The 18,160-nt window shown below is 35.6% G+C and overlaps 3 protein-coding genes and 1 long non-coding RNA gene across 7 annotated transcripts in view; 2 read left to right on the top strand and 2 right to left on the bottom strand.

Moving 5' to 3' along the window:
• LOC124213114 (uncharacterized) overlaps nucleotides 1-3,368 on the bottom strand; it is a 56,273-nt gene extending 52,905 nt beyond the window's left edge. The window contains exon 1 of one of the 2 annotated variants that reach the window (XM_046614022.2): nucleotides 3,163-3,368. In XM_046614022.2, the coding sequence (XP_046469978.1) occupies nucleotides 3,163-3,200 (38 nt within the window). In that variant the 5' untranslated portion in view covers nucleotides 3,201-3,368. The remainder of the gene's footprint in view (nucleotides 1-3,162) is intronic. The other variant, XM_046614023.2, reaches the window with a different exon arrangement.
• Nucleotides 3,369-5,907: 2,539 nt separating this feature from the next.
• On the top strand, nucleotides 5,908-7,693 carry LOC124213117 (protein LLP homolog). Of its 2 annotated transcripts, none has more exons than XM_046614032.1 (3): nucleotides 5,908-6,066; nucleotides 6,316-6,494; nucleotides 6,712-7,693. In XM_046614032.1, the coding sequence occupies exons 2-3, from the start codon at nucleotides 6,335-6,337 to the stop codon at nucleotides 6,969-6,971; spliced, it is 420 nt and encodes a 139-aa protein (XP_046469988.1). In that variant the 5' UTR covers nucleotides 5,908-6,066; nucleotides 6,316-6,334; the 3' UTR covers nucleotides 6,972-7,693. The 2 variants fall into 2 exon arrangements, with proteins under 2 accessions (XP_046469988.1, XP_046469989.1); XM_046614033.2 differs by lacking the exon at nucleotides 5,908-6,066 and adding an exon at nucleotides 6,081-6,218.
• slow (slowdown) overlaps nucleotides 7,028-18,160 on the bottom strand; it is a 31,048-nt gene continuing 19,915 nt past the window's right edge. The window contains exons 2-10 of the mRNA XM_046614029.2: nucleotides 17,641-17,709; nucleotides 16,892-16,977; nucleotides 14,564-14,656; nucleotides 12,673-12,798; nucleotides 11,815-11,898; nucleotides 11,326-11,405; nucleotides 9,866-9,973; nucleotides 8,652-8,790; nucleotides 7,028-8,561 (exon numbers count right to left, since the gene is read on the bottom strand). Coding sequence (XP_046469985.1) covers nucleotides 8,539-8,561; nucleotides 8,652-8,790; nucleotides 9,866-9,973; nucleotides 11,326-11,405; nucleotides 11,815-11,898; nucleotides 12,673-12,798; nucleotides 14,564-14,656; nucleotides 16,892-16,977; nucleotides 17,641-17,709 — 808 coding nt within the window. The 3' untranslated portion in view covers nucleotides 7,028-8,538. The remainder of the gene's footprint in view (nucleotides 8,562-8,651; nucleotides 8,791-9,865; nucleotides 9,974-11,325; nucleotides 11,406-11,814; nucleotides 11,899-12,672; nucleotides 12,799-14,563; nucleotides 14,657-16,891; nucleotides 16,978-17,640; nucleotides 17,710-18,160) is intronic.
• The window catches only part of LOC138190501 (uncharacterized), a 41,699-nt gene continuing 34,870 nt past the window's right edge, over nucleotides 11,332-18,160 (top strand). The window contains exon 1 of one of the 2 annotated variants that reach the window (XR_011176497.1): nucleotides 11,332-11,920. This is a non-coding gene — a long non-coding RNA (uncharacterized lncRNA). The remainder of the gene's footprint in view (nucleotides 11,921-18,160) is intronic. The other variant, XR_011176496.1, reaches the window with a different exon arrangement.

The following is an 18,160-nucleotide window of genomic DNA, read 5'->3' as shown; positions in this document are numbered from 1 at the left end:
ATTGCAGGAAGGACTATGAGTTTTTATTAATTATTTCCTCTAATTATGTATTAATGGTTAAGTTATCGTAATCAAGTGCGCCAGAGTTCGTTAGTTTTTGATGACAGTCAATTTACTGTTGAATGATCGTTTTCATCTTGTTCACCGTTTTATTTGTATATTTCAAAGCGTAAATCTTAAACAAAAAACTTGGTAATCGACAACTTTGGTGCTAGATTGAATTGACGGACTGATTTTATTATCATTATATGTATATTGTATGTAAAATTTTTTTTTTTCTCACGTAACAAAGTGTATCGTTTAGATAATTCGGACAAGTTACAACATATTAGATTCGTCAATGAATTTGCCACAACTGGTTTGAGCATAGATCCGTCATTTAACTCTTTGGTTGATTAAAAAACCGCTGACACACATTGAATTTCCTGATAAACAAATCAGTATTGTTAAAAATCTAATTCATATAATTGTAAGGAATTCATCGGTGAACAACATGAATGAGCTGTTTATCTTCACAGAATCTTGATGCGCGTATCAAATGGTTCTTTTTATCTATTCGTTCTGAATAGTGTTTATAGAAGCGCACCAATCCCAATTCGATGCGAAACTTTTCGAGAAATTGTAAAACGATTAATTGGGACGAAAGGATTTAATGCACTTCATCTAAAATTGTTAACAATGGGACGTTTTCAATCCAGATTTGAGACGTCTTGCTATTGTTCTACGACTCTATGACAACCTTTGAAACAGACTGTACGCCTGACGCAGCGATGCCTGACAATGAAAAGATAAAAAATAATAAAATTACTTCCCGGAAATTCGTGAATATTATGTATGTTACATAATATAATTATGTATAGGAATGTAGAGTTCTTTCAACTCGAGGACCCTCGAAACCTCAATTAATCCTATTTATATTTATTTTTGAGATTCTGTTACACTGTATGAGATTATCTCTTCTTTGATTATCATTTTCAAAATTTTTTTATTAATTTTTTCTGTACCGGAGTTCTCGACAGTAAAAAATTTGGCGATTGTTAAAATCTGAAGCCGAAGATCTAATTCAATGAGAAAAATCAAAATTTTAACACTTCAGATATTTTATTTTTTCCTTTGATCGAAAATCCTTCAAAGAAAGTAAAAAAAATCTCGCAATAGACTTTGACAAATATCATAACAACATCCTTAAGGGTAAAAAAAAAAACTTATACGAATCGTCAAGTTCAGATGTAGATTTTTCCATTTTATATAATCACCCACATATTTATTTTGGAAATAAACGAAGTCTTAGGAAAAACATGCGTAGTTTACTGGCTCCTGAAGCTGACTCGCAATTTCAGAAATCCAGCCAATTCTCACGTTGGTGTAATATAAAGAAACATACGGAAGACGCAAATGTTCATTCAGAGTTCAGCTACAAGGATTAACCGAAATCTAGTTTTAAGTGCCTAATAAAAGTGCCTGCAGTGGTCGGCTGGGTAACTGTGCACTCTGGCAAAAAACGCCAGTTCTACAAAACTTGGCCGGATGGAGTAGGAGATACTTCTCGAACGACGTTAAGGACGCTGGACTGCAGGTTTACTTTTACATCCTAAAAAAAGCATCCTGAGCTAAATCCGATGTCACGCACAGCGATTTCCGATACCAATTGTCGTTGAATGTGAACCATTAAAAGACGTTTTTAGTGCCTGATATTAACCGACATTTTTCTAGGCTATTGAGTTTCAAATGCAAAAGAATGGAAATTAGAATCTCAATTTTTGGCTGGAACTCTCGGATTCTCATGGAACTTGTCATTATGAATACAATATAGATTGCGTATTTCATGCGATAAAAGCTGGCTGTGAAAATCATCGTTGAACGTGATGTCGTGCAGTATGTTAAACAGCTGTTATCTTTGGTCCAATTAGAAGTGACATTGTGTTTACAAGGTACGCATGTTTTTTCGAGATTTGTTTAATCATTTTTAAATAAGAGTCACTCGTTATCGCCCCTGATATGAGAGAATAAGGGGTCATCCCGTCTTTATTGAACAAACAAATTACCCCTGACCTCTTTGATTTCATTTCGTGATTCACGATGTAAAATTATATCCGGATGACGTCCTCAAAGCGGTTTCGAAAAAAGAACGTGTTGTTTCCTAACAAATTCTACAGTCGTTAATGAGATTCTTGACAACTACTCTTACATACTTTAAGAATTCTGCGATGATGCAAAATTTTTGTTTTCACATCCATTGCATCAATGTGTGCTAAAATTCAATGCAATTCTGTTCATAGGGCAGGGTTGATAATTAGAAAAATGTGAACTGGAAAGTTTTTCAAACAACGGGATTTGGAGATAGCAACGTTTGCTAGTTTAGAACCCAGAAAAATTTGATAGATATCAGATAACATATTCCTTGTTGCTAAATAATTCACACTTCATCCCGCTTACAACATGAGCAGCTGGTATTATCGATAGGATAAAATTTCACCCACGAAATTACACCGATATATTCAGCAGGGAGGAAAAAACGTGATGTATACATGTTAACAGAATTTCTCGGAATAACCGCAAGAATTTCACAAACTTTCTATCGGTAGGAATTGACGGTGAGCGAATCCGCGGGTTTGTCGCTACACAATATATGAAGTTAGTTCTTACACGTGCACAAAAAAGCTTTCAGCTTACTGAAGTTCCTCGTCACGATCATAAAGAAACGGTACTCAAAAAAAATTCCTCAAGTAGTCTTATACTGATTAGCCACTTTGTATCTCGGAGGTGTATAATAAAATTTGGCCTCTGTGCCGACAGCTGAAATCGCGATAAAATTCCAAAGATAACAGAAGAAACCCATCGGTTCATACTACTATACGCTGACGTATTATTGTTGACGATAGTATTTAACACCGCAGGTATAATATGTGAATCGGGATCGCGTTTACCGAAGCATGTGCCTTGACCTCCGACGTCCCTGCCGAGCAGGTTTCGCGACGACTTGTGCAGGATTTATTGCAGGGTGCGACAAACAAACACGAGAAAGTGAATTACATGGAATAAATTTTGTATTGATCGAATTAGAATTGCGACTTTCTCGCGATTTTTGTCGTACCGCAGCGTAGTAGACGGAAGGAAGCTTATTTATATACAATAGTAACATGCTTCCTGTTGTATACTCACTCTCCGAAGAAAGTTGATTCCGACATGTTGGCGTCCATCCTGCCCCAGCAACGAGCGGACTTGCAATGCAGAAAGCAGATCACACTCAGTCCACAGAATTAACTTTACAACGCTCCTCGAGGCACTAGCACTGAATTGAGTAATGCGTTTGTTAAACGGCACTCCTCCAGGCAGCTCACACTCTGCGAGTCTCGGAGTATTATCAGAAAGTGACTGTATACGTTCGGGAGCACCTATATAGCCGCGGAACTTACTGATAAGCTCGACTTTTATTGCGAGGCAGAAATTTGTCCGTTCCGATTGCAGAGAGTCGTAAGTTACGAACCGATGCGCGGGTCACGCTACTTCCCATTTGGCCGCTTAAACAGTGTCACCGTATAGCGTAGATTTGATTGTTCAGTGGTAATCGCTTCGTGGAATCGTACTCGGGAACTCTGCGTTTTCTTCCAACGAAATTCGGTGCATGCAGACCCCGAAAACAATTCGAAAATGGTCAGCGTTTGTGCGTGGACTTGAGACAGTTTGATTACTGATGAGCTGCTTTTGGATCAGCCGATTCAGAACAAGGTGTGTCTCCGAGAGACTGTTATCACTTATCGGAATTCAATATCCACGGTGCATCGCCCTGAAATGGAACTTGTACAAATGACGAGAAGCTGATATCCCGTTTGTTTTGATTCGTACGGCGATAACTTATAAGCGCGCTGCACCATCGCTGAGTAATAAATAATTCGTACTGTATTCAGTTCGAATTGAATCACTCGACCTAGCTTTCTGCAGGCCAGTTCGATTGATAACGTATTTCTGAACAATGATTTCATATTAAGGAGATGACTCAATTTTATAGCTCACATCCTAATGACCTTGCGTAGTGTAGGTATAAATACTCACTCGGAATGCGGAGATCGTTGCGATTGTTTGGTAAAGACCTTTGTACTAACATAAGATTAAAGAAAAAGATAACAGGAAATCTTTGTTCTACAATATTACAAAGTTTTACCCCTTAAATGATATGTTAATTCTTCTTTATAGACCGATGTATTACGAAAAGATAGTTTAATTGTCACACAGTGATAATATGCTAAAGTACTTTTCAGCTATCTCTTTCTAATATTTTGCCCTGAAGGGGATCTCGAATCTTGCTTCAACACGTCAAAGACTCCAGGAACTAAGAATTAAAGTGTCAACCAAGTGACTCACTTATGTTTTGATAAATCAGTTTTGTCTGTTACCGTGAGACGTATCCGTATCAAATAGTTTATTGATAAATGAATTCTCAACTTCCAACTAATTGTCTTCTCATAGATATTAGATTGAGATCCGTAATTCATTATCGTGAGAAAATCCGCTCCGAAGATATGGCTCAATAAGTATTGAGAATTTACCCAACTTTGATTCATTGCTGTTCTGATAAAGGGACAAGTGAAAAATGTGGACAATTTACGCTCGATCTTAGAACTTTTGTAAATTAAATGCCGTTCGAAACATTTTCAAACGTAGAAGAACCCATTTTCGCCATACTCATGAATAATCCTGGGGGTTATTTCAGAAGTGCGTAACGTTCATGGCATAAAAGAAGAACAAAAATTTTGTAAAAACCTATTCCAACAATAATTTCAGTAACAAATAAATTATGTTTGCAAGCGTTACTGAAAACTTTGCACCAGTTCAATAACGAAAAGATAACAAACTTGACTGTATTTTTTCCCCGTACGCTTACATTAGAGAATTTTCCTTTCGCTTTTGCTCAATGTTTCGATATTTCAAAACTGAATTCGTGACTTAGCTCGACGCAACGTTTCGTAAATCCGCCGCGTTAAATTAGTCCCTTATGCGCAGGTGCGTACGCTTGCGCACACTTGTATCAATTCCGTTGAATGGAATGAAAATCAGGGAAAAAGAGATATGCAACTCCACTCCATTTGCGGCGATGGCGGGTATTCCAGAAACGATTTCGAAGCTTACTTCAGATTCTTCCGATAGAGGCGCTGAAAAATAGATTCGTCAAGTTCGTTATTGCTAGTAGCGTTGAATAAATATGATGAATAAGAATTCTCGACCTCGTATGTAATATATTATAGAGTCTTGGTGATCGGTCAATTAAGAAAACGTAATTTTAGTTAACGTTTCGACCCGGATATGGGCCCTCCTCAGAACGATTTATTTAAAAAACTTTTGAGTTAAGTAAGTGTAATAAGATGTAGTCGAATTCACAATTTTAATTTTGTTTGTAATTGTAATTAAAAAAAAACGATTTATTTAAAAAACTTTTGAGTTAAGTAAGTGTAATAAGATGTAGTCGAATTCACAATTGTAATTGTAATTGTAATTTAAGATTTTAAGAGTTAAGTAAGTGTAATAAGATGTAGTCGAATTCACAATTGAAATTGTAATTGTAATTGTGAATTCGACTACATCTTATTACACTTACTTAACTCAAAAGTTTTTTAAATAAATCGTTTTTTTTTAATTACAATTACAAACAAAATTAAAATTGTGAATTCGACTACATCTTATTACACTTACTTAACTCAAAAGTTTTTTAAATAAATCGTTCTGAGGAGGGCCCATATCCGGGTCGAAACGTTAACTAAAATTACGTTTTCTTAATTGACCGATCACCAAGACTCTATAATATAGCGTTGAATAAATAAGTATTCCCACGTGCCCGCACGAGGTATGGGATTGATTTCTCAGTTATCCAATGCTATCGCATGTGACTGCGGATATTGACAGCGCCATTTTAGTACTCACGGTGTGACCTTCAGCTGCGCCTTGATATGAATGCGGAGGAGTCTTCTTAGACTGTGGAGGTGACTCACTTAGTTGACCACTTTTATCGTGGTTGAAACGCGATCAACACGAGGTAATAAGATCAGCAAATTGCGGCGTAGTTTATAGGAGGTTAGTATTGTTATTTTCTCGATTTATCATTTACGTCGCACTTTTGGTTCTTAGATTTTTAAATAACAAGCCAGGCATTATTTTGTCAGGCATTTTGTTAGGCATTTTGTTGGGCATTATGATCGCAAGACTGCGCGTGGTCTGAATTTGAGGTTAGATCTTTCAGCATGCTATAACTCAATGCTAAACCAATGTATCAAGTCGATTCTAATGGTTTGGAATAACCTATAAACATGTATTAACTTGCAGGTAGTGTAAGCACAAGAACATGGCCAAATCACTGCGCAGCAAGTGGAGAAGAAAGTGTCGAGCTGTCAAGCGAGTACGCTATGGAGAAAAAGAGCTCGCCAGATTGAAGAAGACCCTCGGCATCGATGAGAATGCCCATGCGGATGCTGAGATGAGCGAAATTCAAGAGATTGCCACTGGTTAATAAAACATTCACTTTTATTTTTCCAATAATTTTATCATTCGTGGCTTCGAAAGATCTTTAACTTCAATCGAGCATAATTGACAAATTGAGAACTTCAGTCTTCATTCAGTAGCTGCGGAACCACTGAAACAGAATTTTTCATTTACTTCTTAACCTTAATCGTATCTAGTAAATTGGTTTTAAAACTACAAATATATTTTTAAATTAAACAGTGACAGACGCAAAGGAAATAAAAGAAAAGGCTGCTGCAAAGGGAAAAGAGAAAACCGAAACTGCTCAAGACACAATGGAAGTGGAAGGTGCCCGAGTGTTTAATAAAAGGACAATGCGCGATCAGCATGGAAATTATCCGGTATGGATGAGCAGGCGTAAAATTACCAAGCACAAGCATGCTAGAACTAAGGGAAAGAATGCACCGACGAAACAAACTAAGAAGAAAGCTAAGAAACCACGAAACAAGGGAAAGAAGTAATTGATTATTATATTTAAGCAGTATACTATTATTGTTACTGAATTTTTTGGGGACAATCGAACCTATTCAGAAAATAAATCAACTCGGAACTGTACAAAAGTAAAAGAAGAGCTGAAAAACATTATTTTCTGGCATTACAGATAGTATACCAGGTTCTGTCTCAATATTATTCATGCCTATCCTTTAAAGGGTTTGTAAAGCTACATGATGTAATAATTTGCAGTTTGCGTCATAGTAATACGCATCGAAAAAATCGGTAAATCTAGGAACAATCAGGAAATTTTATCTGTGTAAGAAATTGATTAATTTTTGCAGCTTAGTGTAAAACGAGGTGTTACTTTCATGTGAATTTGAGGGAAAATATGTGATTACTTAGTATCAATATATCCTTTCACGAAAAAGAAACAGATGTAACTTAACTATTGGGGGGATATCGATGGCACTATTATTTTTTAAAATTGCTAATATTGAGCGATGTAATATTTGAAAGCTTCCTGAAGAAATTCGATGCTCAGGAAAAAATACATACTTGAAAAGAATCTTAGACTTCAAAAAGCGTACCAGCCCTGTTACAGTACTGAAAATGGTATACAATTCAGGTTTCAGCTATCAATTATTTGAGAATACTGAACTAAAAATATTATTTAGATATTCGTTGTATTGTTTTCTTATTACAAAGATTATTATACGATATCGAAAAGTAATAAACAGTACATTTTTTACGATCATTTACATTATTACAAAAAAAAACATCTAAAAACTACATGTGAAACATATATGCATTTACGGACCTAAAATTTACGGATCTGTATCAAAATCAGTAATACTACGGTATCAAAATTAAAATTAAAAAATACAAGAAAATAACAAATATTACATATTTCTTCACGCATTATTAGTTCTATGAGATGAGATGAGAATTTCATTTCACAGCTATTATTGCTCACACTTATTGACACGAGGTGGTATTTTTTGAACAACATTAACGCGGTTGTAACTGACCTCTTAAAGATTACGTAGTTACTGGCTCACCTCAATAATCTGTTTACATTAAATCCGGCTTGAATTCTTTTTCTGCCTCGATATAAACATGCTGCAAAACAATTCAAATATTTCCATAATGGCATCGATAACACCTAGAAAGAAATAACAGTTCATGAAATCATCGATCCAAAAGTATCACGAACATTAAGAGTAAAAAATCGATAATCTTAAACATTTAGTCCTTAATTTCATTGACCTTCGCTCGCTAGTTGTTTTTCATAATATGTTCATGTAACAAAATAAGACGACAAAACACGTTCGCCTAAAGAACTAATTCTAATTCTAATTCTTTAGCTGATTTTCTTTTAGGTAGGTTCCAGGACGTAAGTGAGTTGTCGAACCTGAGACTGACTAAAGTCTAAAGACTCTCACAATCGTTGGTCATGCAGCCAGTCGTACTTAAAATACTATTTGAAAAGTTGCAATATCGTATGCATTGAATATAATAGCTTTATATATTCATGAAAGCGTTGAAAAAAAATGTATGTCGCGGTGCGATTTCCACGCGATGATCTTCATCTCTTCAACAAATTCTTCTACCATTTCCTGCAGTAGAAATACGATGATATTAATAATGATAGAGCACCGAATACAACAATGTTTAGGATCGAAATTTTTGGCAGAATTTCATATTACCGTCGAAAGCTCCACAGTGTATCCTGAACCTGGACTCAAGGTCTGTTACGCGATTCGTGATGTGTTCTATCTTTCTTGACTCTCGTTCGAAACTAGTCAACCTGTTTCGCAGCTCGTATATTTCTTGCTGCATGAGCCGCTGAAACAAATATCATCGTTGTCTCCGTTGGGATTATTCTAATGTTCACTGATCACAGGGATTCACGTAAGATTCTAAATCGTGAACAATAATTTTACACGCCAACAATTAGCGATGTTCTATTAATTCAAAACTTGGATCAAAGCCAAGTGTCTCCCACTCAATATAAATACACTCACCGACCCGACGCGGTTTCATAGTTATTCGCTTTCAATTCAAGTACATACATGCCATCGACTCGCCCTGTGTTTTAGTCTTGTATACAGTTATATACAGTAAACAATTCATGAACGAGGTTAACTAGCTTGTTACCGCAAAGTAACAAACACGATTTATTGGATTTCTCTACTATCGATTTACGGGAACCGTTAATCATTCACTCAACGAGACAATGAACCACGAGATAAATTGGGTTCATTACATCGACCGTATTGTGTTTAACAAACCATTTCATTCATTTCGTTACCAGTTTTTCGGATTTACCGTTCACGTAAAAAAAAAAATTTCCTCTACTGTTTGGCAAATCTATCTACAACTCGTTGTAACCCGCCGAAATTGTCAGTAATCATCGTTCCGTTCCGAGAAATAAGCAATATGGCGCTGAAAAGATCAATCAGCTGATCGTGTTATGCGGATTATACGATTGTAAAGGCTCAATTAACCTCGCGCAAGCAATTGTACACCTATTTCATGACAATAACTTATTGTGGGGGAAAAAATACATTAACATTTGACTTTTATAATTACATATGACGCTTTCAACGTGTCATATTTTCTGCCACCAAATGGAGATGATTGAACTTCGGATGATTTAAATTCGAATACGTGAATGCGGTTTCCGGTATATCAAGAATTGATTGTCGATTCTAATAAAAAATACAGTTAACAAAATTTTGCATCAGTCCAATTGTCTCACTTGCATCGAGACTGTGCCTACGAAATGGTTAATTATAGGATTACGTTGATGTGTGGAAAAATTGATGAACTTTTTCTGTAATTTTTTTTTCTCCTGAAAAAAATTAGTCGGACCCCAGTGTAAACCGGGAGCACTTAGGACGATCTACTCGCTACTCACCACGCTTTCAACGGCCCTCTTCACGTCCCCGATGTTTTCCATAGCAAGATTTATTTTAGCACTCATGTCCGTTGCCCCAGCGTCTCGCCGTTTACTCCGGGAAACTAGCTAAATGTGAAGGTGTCAAAATTTATCGTGGGTATTATAAACCTCCTCAGCACGTGGGTAATTGTAAATCACATAAAATTGTCAGGATAAGTAATATGTAACGTATGTGAAACACATGTTCCAAGGTGGATATAAGGTTTATTATGAGACGCTGGAATGAATAAAAAAATTATTTGATTTCTGTTCTTTATTCTCTTAGGAGAATGCTATAGTCAGTTGTTACTGACCGAGTAAATCAACGCTTTTTTTTTACTAAAATCAGAGGCTATGCATAGTTGATCGAAAAACGTCGCAGTCAGCGCAACTCTGCACATAATACCGAAAATAAATATCTGAAAAAATGTTTGCTCTACGTAAATATAATGTCGGAAATTTATTCCTCTGATCGAGTTACCACTTCTCGTAGGAATACATTTCCTGGTGCTATGTATGCAAAATGAAAGAAATTTGGATCATTTTTTAATCATTGGATGAGAAATTATCTTACCTGCGGCATATTTACGTTAGTGATGTGTAAGCTCTGATAATAACGGAAATAAGTGACCTTGTACTCGGTCGGTAAGGACTAACTACATCATCCTCTTAAGATCAGTAAACCATAGGGGATGAGATGACTTTCACGGTATAAATTTTCAGTTATTAAGTTTCGATTGAATGTAAAATCATTATTGAATGACTTTCCCAATCATTTAGTTTTGCACCAAAAATCATTATTTGAGCCACAAAGATATTACAAGTGTCAAAGGTTATTTATCCTAAAATCCGGAATATGTGCTTGCAAAAATGTACAAAAAATATTAAAACTCTCGTCCTGATCGACATTCGAGGATCCAAATCGAAACTATTTCGTGCAGCCTTGAAAGAAAACATTGAAGCAATTTTAAGTTTGGATTTGCGAATATATATATATATACGCTAGTAACTTTAAATAGTCTGGTTTATTTTTATTGATCGAGCCAAAAATACACATATCGAATACTGCATAAGCGTACGTTTTTGGCATTGCTAAAATCAAGTATCTCCCACGACTTCCAGATCGTGCTTCACTGTAAATGGATTTATAAAAATTTTTTAATTATCTCTTCTCAATTACAATCGAATTATTTGTTCTGCAAAATTGTGATTTTTTAACTTCTATGACGTAAATACCGTCGGTTGCTGATTAGTAAAAAATGGAAATTCGTCAATTTGTGTTTATACTATTTGCACTAATTATTTCGGTTGGTTTAAAAAATAAATTTTCTCCTAAATAACTTATTCGTGTATCGAGACCGAATCAAAAATGTAGAACCTTCAATCGCAATTCAAGGTTCTTTTAGCGATTGGTAACAAGAATGTATAGATTATCATACCTTCTCAAGTTTGGTGAGTCGCTTCAAAATGAATTCGTAATCTGTGTCAAAGTCCCTGTCGCCAACTTCGTTTTCTGTGTCTATAAAATGGACAATCATTAAATGATGAACAATGTAAGAAATTCAAAGAATCGCAAGAGAAAATCCTTGATTAGAAAAATAAAATACATCGAATGAGGCAAAGAGAAGAATTGAAATAGAATAAAGAAAAAAATCCGAAGCGTTGAGCAAACGCACATGGTGCAACCATGGGCGAAATATACGTATCCATATAGTTTATACATATATATTATATATATAAAGCGCGCACGCGCCGAAGAGTATTTTTGTTTTCTTATAAATGCTTGCCTCTTCCGAAGTAGCTGTCTAAATTTGTACCGTAGGAGTTCGGATAGTCTTTAGATGTCGGTTATACACGCGTTTATGCTAAATATCGACGTAACTAGTTTTTTTTGTCAAAGCTATAACAGTTTCCGGTGTTCCAAGTACCTTGTGGAATAGTCGATGTCCTAGTCGTCGTCGGCCTGTAGTCAGCCTCGAGATCACGAGCTTCGAAAGCTGTGTCGTCGCTACCTGCAGAGGATAAATCACGATCGTATGTAGTTTTCATTTTTTGATTAATTTTAAATTCAATTTTCATCCCTTCAATCATGCATTTCACACGGTATTCGTGCGGTGCAAAGTATAATTCGTTGCGGAGAGTAAAGATCGATGAAAATATTAGATGTTCGATAAACCATTCCGAGTACAACAATATACGCGAATAAACGTAAAACGATGTAACATATATATTTAACAAAGACAATAAAAAAGCATTCCGGAAAAAAACTCGCTTCACTTTCGCTTTACGTCGTCATTTAAGTTTCATTTAAAGAAATATATTTTGCAAGAAGCGTGTTATTTAAACGTGAACGGTTTACAAAGGACGTTTAAATATAAATCGGTGAATGGAGCGAGCGCGCTGCATGTGTTAAATCCGTAAAACTTTGGTGAATCGCATTTGTGAATAATATAAACGTTGCGTGTCACATTGTGAAAAGCTGTGAAATTTCAATTTCATTAAAAATTAGATCTCAAAAAAATTGAAGAACAATGTGTCTGACTTCAGTGTCTCAATTTGTGACAGGAATTTCGCATAAACGAATTTAAAAGTGATATAAAATAAGTAGTTTTTCGTCAAGGATTTCATCCCTACTGCATAAAGTACGGCAATCGTCTGCACTCGACATATTCGGTAAGCGACGTCGAGAGTGTGCGGCGATGTGAATAATTCGTTATCACGTTTAGCCTGAAATTTTTTCTCAGCATGCCAGTATAACTGTATAGATCGAACACTCCAGCACAAACCATTTTTATGACAGGACTGTCCATCCGGTTGGAGCTGATAACCGGCTCGGCAGAAACACTGGTAGCCTCCCAAAGTATTTTGGCAGAGTTGCGCGCATGGTTTTTCGGTTACGCATTCGTCCACGTCTGAAAAGAGAAGAGGAAATGTAGAGGTTGACAAAAAAAAAAAAAAAAAATTTATCAAGTCACGAGTAGAAAATCGTGGAAACGGTTCGAAGGAACGAAGAAAAATAGTAAAATAAATTATGGCGAAATTTTCGCCAGCTTTTAAACTAATTGACACGATTTGCGTGGGTAGGGGCGAAATAGATACATCATGCATAAATAAATAAACGTAACACCCACGCACTTATTGTATAAATAATTCACGTGCGCGTTAGAAAGGCAATTAAGTCACGCGACGCGTTTTTTCCCGCCGTGTTGCATTTTTCGCACGATTTTTCATTCTTTTAATTACAGATTTCCAGACGTGATGACAATAGTTTAATTTATTATTTATGGCTTTTTGCAATTGGTCACGAATCGTTGACACTGATTAGATTACGCTTATTATTCACAAAAATACAATGGCATGCGTTTACTTCTTTATACGTGAACCGTGAGTTCCTAATTCCTGGATATTTGGATGATAAAGTTTGATTCAACTATAGCAATGCATATTTTTAAACTTCATTGTAAATCCAATTTGATTCGATTTAGTATTTCATTAACGAATGTTTTATTTTATTTATTGTTTTTCTTCGATAAAAGATTCGTAGGATTTGAATATGTAGCTTGTCATTGATTTTATTGTAATTGAGAATATTGTTGGAATGATATGATACCGAAGCTGATCAATAATTTATTATTCATTAAAGACCGTTTTTTTTATTGAATTTTACAAAGAAACTGATGGAATTATACCAAAATCAATCAGAATTAATCGTTTTATTGGTTCGAATAATTGCATAAATGTGGAATTAGAATAGAACTACATCGCGCAATGCAAACATTACATAATGAAGTATAACAAAATGTTGACCCACCTGTTTCACATTCTATGGTGTTTTTAATTTTTCTTGTATAAAAAAAAAAAACAGAAATTTTTTTTCTGCACTCGGGCACGAAACAAGCCTTCAATAAGGAAACAAGTCGATTGGTTGTTTTTCTCTTATCGTTTTTACAACCTCTCGATATCTAAATTGAAGTCGATAATTAGGCCTTCGGTATATGATAACGAAATCGGCAGTGAATTTAACATCATGCGAGCCAGGCAGGAAAAGGAATAGATACTGAGAAGTAATCATGTTTCAAGTTGCGGAGTGTCCTGCAGGATTCGCTAGACTGAATGCATCGTGTAGAACTGCCGACTTAATTACGCGCCTATAACGATTCTGTGGACTTGTTATTTACGACGGACACGCCGATAAAGTTTATTAATTGCTAACCGAACCGTTCGCTATCATTGCCGATAATTCACTTGCGAGTAAGAGACGAATTATTCCTTTTTCACGATTGCAATTTTGCACAAGTGCAGGACCAGATCCTGACCACTAAAGTGTTGTAATGACGCGGCTTTGAACATTAAATAATCATTGTACATTGTAAGTTAATTGTTGAAAAAAAAAAGTTTCAATCTCTGTGATTCGTTTCAGATTTCCAAATTTCGGCTCAATTTTGCCATTTAGAATCGAATGTTGTGTCGTTTTTGTTGCATTATTTGTACTGTTTATAACATCATTAATCGATTAACAGTAAAAATAATAAGTCAAAATTCTGATTCATCGGTTGAATTTTTCCCTGGATTTTCGTAAGTGTTTTGCGTATTTATACTGATAATTTGAATCTCTAGATTTACGATTGTGATTTAGGTAAGAAGTTATATTAAAAATTAACGTTGAGCATATCTTACCGATTTCGCATTGTTTCCCTGTGAATTGTTTCGGGCAGCTGCATTTTCCTGAGGCGACGCAGCTTCCGCCATTCAGACACGCGGGGCAAGCAACTGTAGAGGTAAAATTGGAAGAGTAAAAAAATACACGTACAAGCACAATATCGTGTTGCGAAACACGAACTAATTGGAAAAATAATTGCATGGTATGACGGGTTTTCATATTTCAGTCTGAAAGTTTCATTAAAAATTATAACTAAAAGCTGATTAATTAACTTCCCTGATTCGGAACTTGCGGGATAGTTTTCAATTATATGCTATTTGTTAAAAACTTTTCGATGTAAACAATATTAAAATTGAGAAAGTTTCAAAAAAACATTAATCGAGTTTTAAAAAAAATTGGATTCACTGCCGATTTTATTTACAATTTCATTGCTACTGGAATTTTTATTCACCATCACCATGGAGTTAAAGGCCTCAGCCCATTTTCTCCTGATAATTAATCATGTAAAAAAAATTTGAATTCTCAAAATTTGCCAACATGTTTTGCAAAAAGAAATAGTTGCATCAAAAATTTTCCCTGAAGATGTCTGAATTGGCAATCTCAAGATTAATTGATCCCGGAAAGCAAAAATTTTGTAATAATGTTGCCGTCTTTTATCCTAGATATTAGTTTTATTTAAATTTACACTAACATGAGGAATTTCTTTGCATTTCTCAACCAACTGAGTTACTATTGACACGAAAAGGTGATTTAAGATTTGTTGAAAATTGTAAGAAATGTTCTTTTCTGCGGTAAATAAAGTTGGTTTATAAAACCGTCCAGTTAATGTGGAATTCAAACGGTGTGATTGGCTATATTTAGCTAATCAAGAGAGGCAGAAACCGGCTCTCTGTTGGCACAAGTTCTTGTAACGCCTGTTAGGAAAACGTTCGAAAGGATGAGTCGGCCGGACCGTCTTAATCAAAAGTTAGAAAGGGAAAAGAAAGCGTTAAAAAATTTCCAGCAATGTTATTCGCGTCAGTGATGGCGAAGAGAATGAAACAGCATCCGATATAATCAAAGCGAATTTAAATAACAAGCAAAACTATATAATTTCTATAAATTTGAGAGAAGGTTCTGCAATTGGATCCTTAAAAATGATTTAATGTTGGTGTTTTTGATTCGATCCTAATGTTATCGGGTTCATCTTGTTCCCCACGATGAAAAAAAGAACATTGACCAACAGCTGACCCGAAGGTGGATCAAAAATGTTTTTGTTTTTTTTTTGAGTACGGTGTAACAGATATTCGTCTAGAATTATATTTCCGCGGTTATAATAATTTTTTGAATATTTTGTGGAGATTTTCTCGGAGATGAAAATGAGCACAAAAATATGAGAATCGCGTAAACACCAGAGTCTAATAAATTGGAAGGTTCCAATTATAGTAACTTTTTTTTTCATATTCTTGACATCTTCGCTTGTGATATTCGAATTTGCAGGGATTGATTTCTATCAGAATTTGGCGACGTTTTTTTATTCGCGTTCGCCACATAGTTGGAGTAGATAACATTGGTGGAGATTTGTGAAAGGTTTGTTTTTTTTCTTTTCCAAACTTTTGATCCAGACGATCCGGCCGATTTGTATCCTCGAACGAGAAACGCCGTCATTCGTATGTTGTCTTCATCGGTATGTTGCAAGCATGCGTGTCGCTGATTAAACAGTCGACACGAAGTGCGTGCACATCCGCCTGTCTACACGCAAAAGGCGTTGTGCATAATGGATCGAGGTTCCTATTCCAAGGGATTATCCTAATAGCGCAGCACGCGGAAGCTGGGATCGAAATCTAGATACAATTGTCCAAAAATATAAAATTATCAAGTAATAATTATAATCAACATATATGAAAACGATTATTGTCAATTATTCAACAGTCGAAAGTCACAGAGTCTTCAAATATCTCCGTAAATAGCAATTTTTCGTTTGAAAGAGTTGCGCGAGTTCAAAATTTTCGCACACTGTCACGAAGAACAAAACTCTTTGGTAAAACAAAAGTCTGTGAATAGAAAATCACTTTTTTCTATCTTAACGTCACGGCTTATATTATATAGAAATATACGAAATACAATTAATCTAGATAGGATGATTGTTAGTTGTAATTTTATATCTCGAGAACAAATTTGAAATTGCATCAAGTTGTCTCCTTGATTTAATTGTCAAGCCGTAAAGTACAAAGAAGTATTCCACACGTTTATTAATTCGATCATTTCTTCTTCTTTTTCTTTTTTCAACTCTTTTTATGTGGGACTTGGGATGATGCAGAACAGATCTGGAACGGGGAACTGAAAGGTATAAGAGGCTTACTCACGCTTGTTACAGCCGAAACTGAGACGAGTCACTTGAGTCCATCCTGGGCAGCACGAAAACTTGCTTTGGGGTTCCATGTACAGCAGTCTAAAATCCATAATTTGGAGAGAATGAAAGTAAATAATAAAAATTAAAAGTGGGCCTTACGTATCAGTCTAGCGGCATGAAAATAGCCAATTTCATCTGCTTGTCAATCAACGGGTTGCCACTCAATGCTTTAGTAGAGGACCCTTATTCATCAATTTTATCGCAGCGCACTTTCGAGATAGAAAAGCAAACGAATTTCCATTGATTGTTATTATTATAATCAATACTACCATTTTTACTAGTCAATTTCCTTTCCAAAATTTATTTTTGTTGCTATGGTAATGGAATGTCACAAGTTCTCAAATAAGAAAGTGGAAAGGGAAACTTGTGTCAACCCGCTGATCTCAGTACTGTAAAGAAAGATTCGCGCTTGCGCAATTCACAATTGATTCACTTTCGTTCCTTGGGAATTGGGAGATCACTTTCGTCCCTAGGGAGAAAAAATTGACAACTCGCCTCCCGCAAAACTGCCACGCAAAGCCGTTCACTATTCATAAAAACTATCGCGTGTGACTCGGGCCATAAATTGACGATTGCAGCTCGTATGATTGTCGATTGATTGTGAAAGTGACACCCTTAAAAAAACTGATTCAAAGGCGTCAAAATTTGAGATCACACTTGTCGTACTATTCTTATGGTAAAAACGGGCAAATGAATGCATACCTTACTTGTCGCCCTCGGTGCAGATGATGAGACACCATTGTCGGTGCTTGTCTAGAGCAAACTCTTCGCCTGGAATGCAAAGTTGTCATTTATATTATAATTTACAAGAATTTAGAGATCTGTAGATTGTCAGAAAAATTTGCAAGACGAATTTCGTTTAAATTTGTATAAGGTAAAAGAATTAATATCTTCTTTCTTTACTCCTAAAGATTATTAATATTCCGTTACACACAAAAATCCTATCCTCTTAACGTACGCGGGAAAAAATGTTGCAAGCTTTTTAGTGAGCTCCGTCAGAACTGCTATGAAAATAGATTGGCCAATTCTTCCGTTAGAATTTTCTGGAATTCGCATTACGAATTTTCAGTGAAAAATAACGGGTGCATTGATATTTCAGAAAAAATGTCGTAATTTGAACAATGACAGGACATCTTATCGACGCAGTTTATAAATAACGAAGTTGCGTATCGGAGGCACGTTACTGCCGTTTAGTGATTAATTATTTACTGCAGTTCACAGT

Source organism: Neodiprion pinetum, chromosome 2, assembly GCF_021155775.2.
Source record: "Neodiprion pinetum isolate iyNeoPine1 chromosome 2, iyNeoPine1.2, whole genome shotgun sequence".
Classification (NCBI taxonomy): Eukaryota; Metazoa; Arthropoda; class Insecta; order Hymenoptera; family Diprionidae; genus Neodiprion; species Neodiprion pinetum.
The sequence above is the reverse complement of the archived record's forward strand: the minus strand, read 5'-3'. Positions and strand labels throughout refer to the sequence as shown.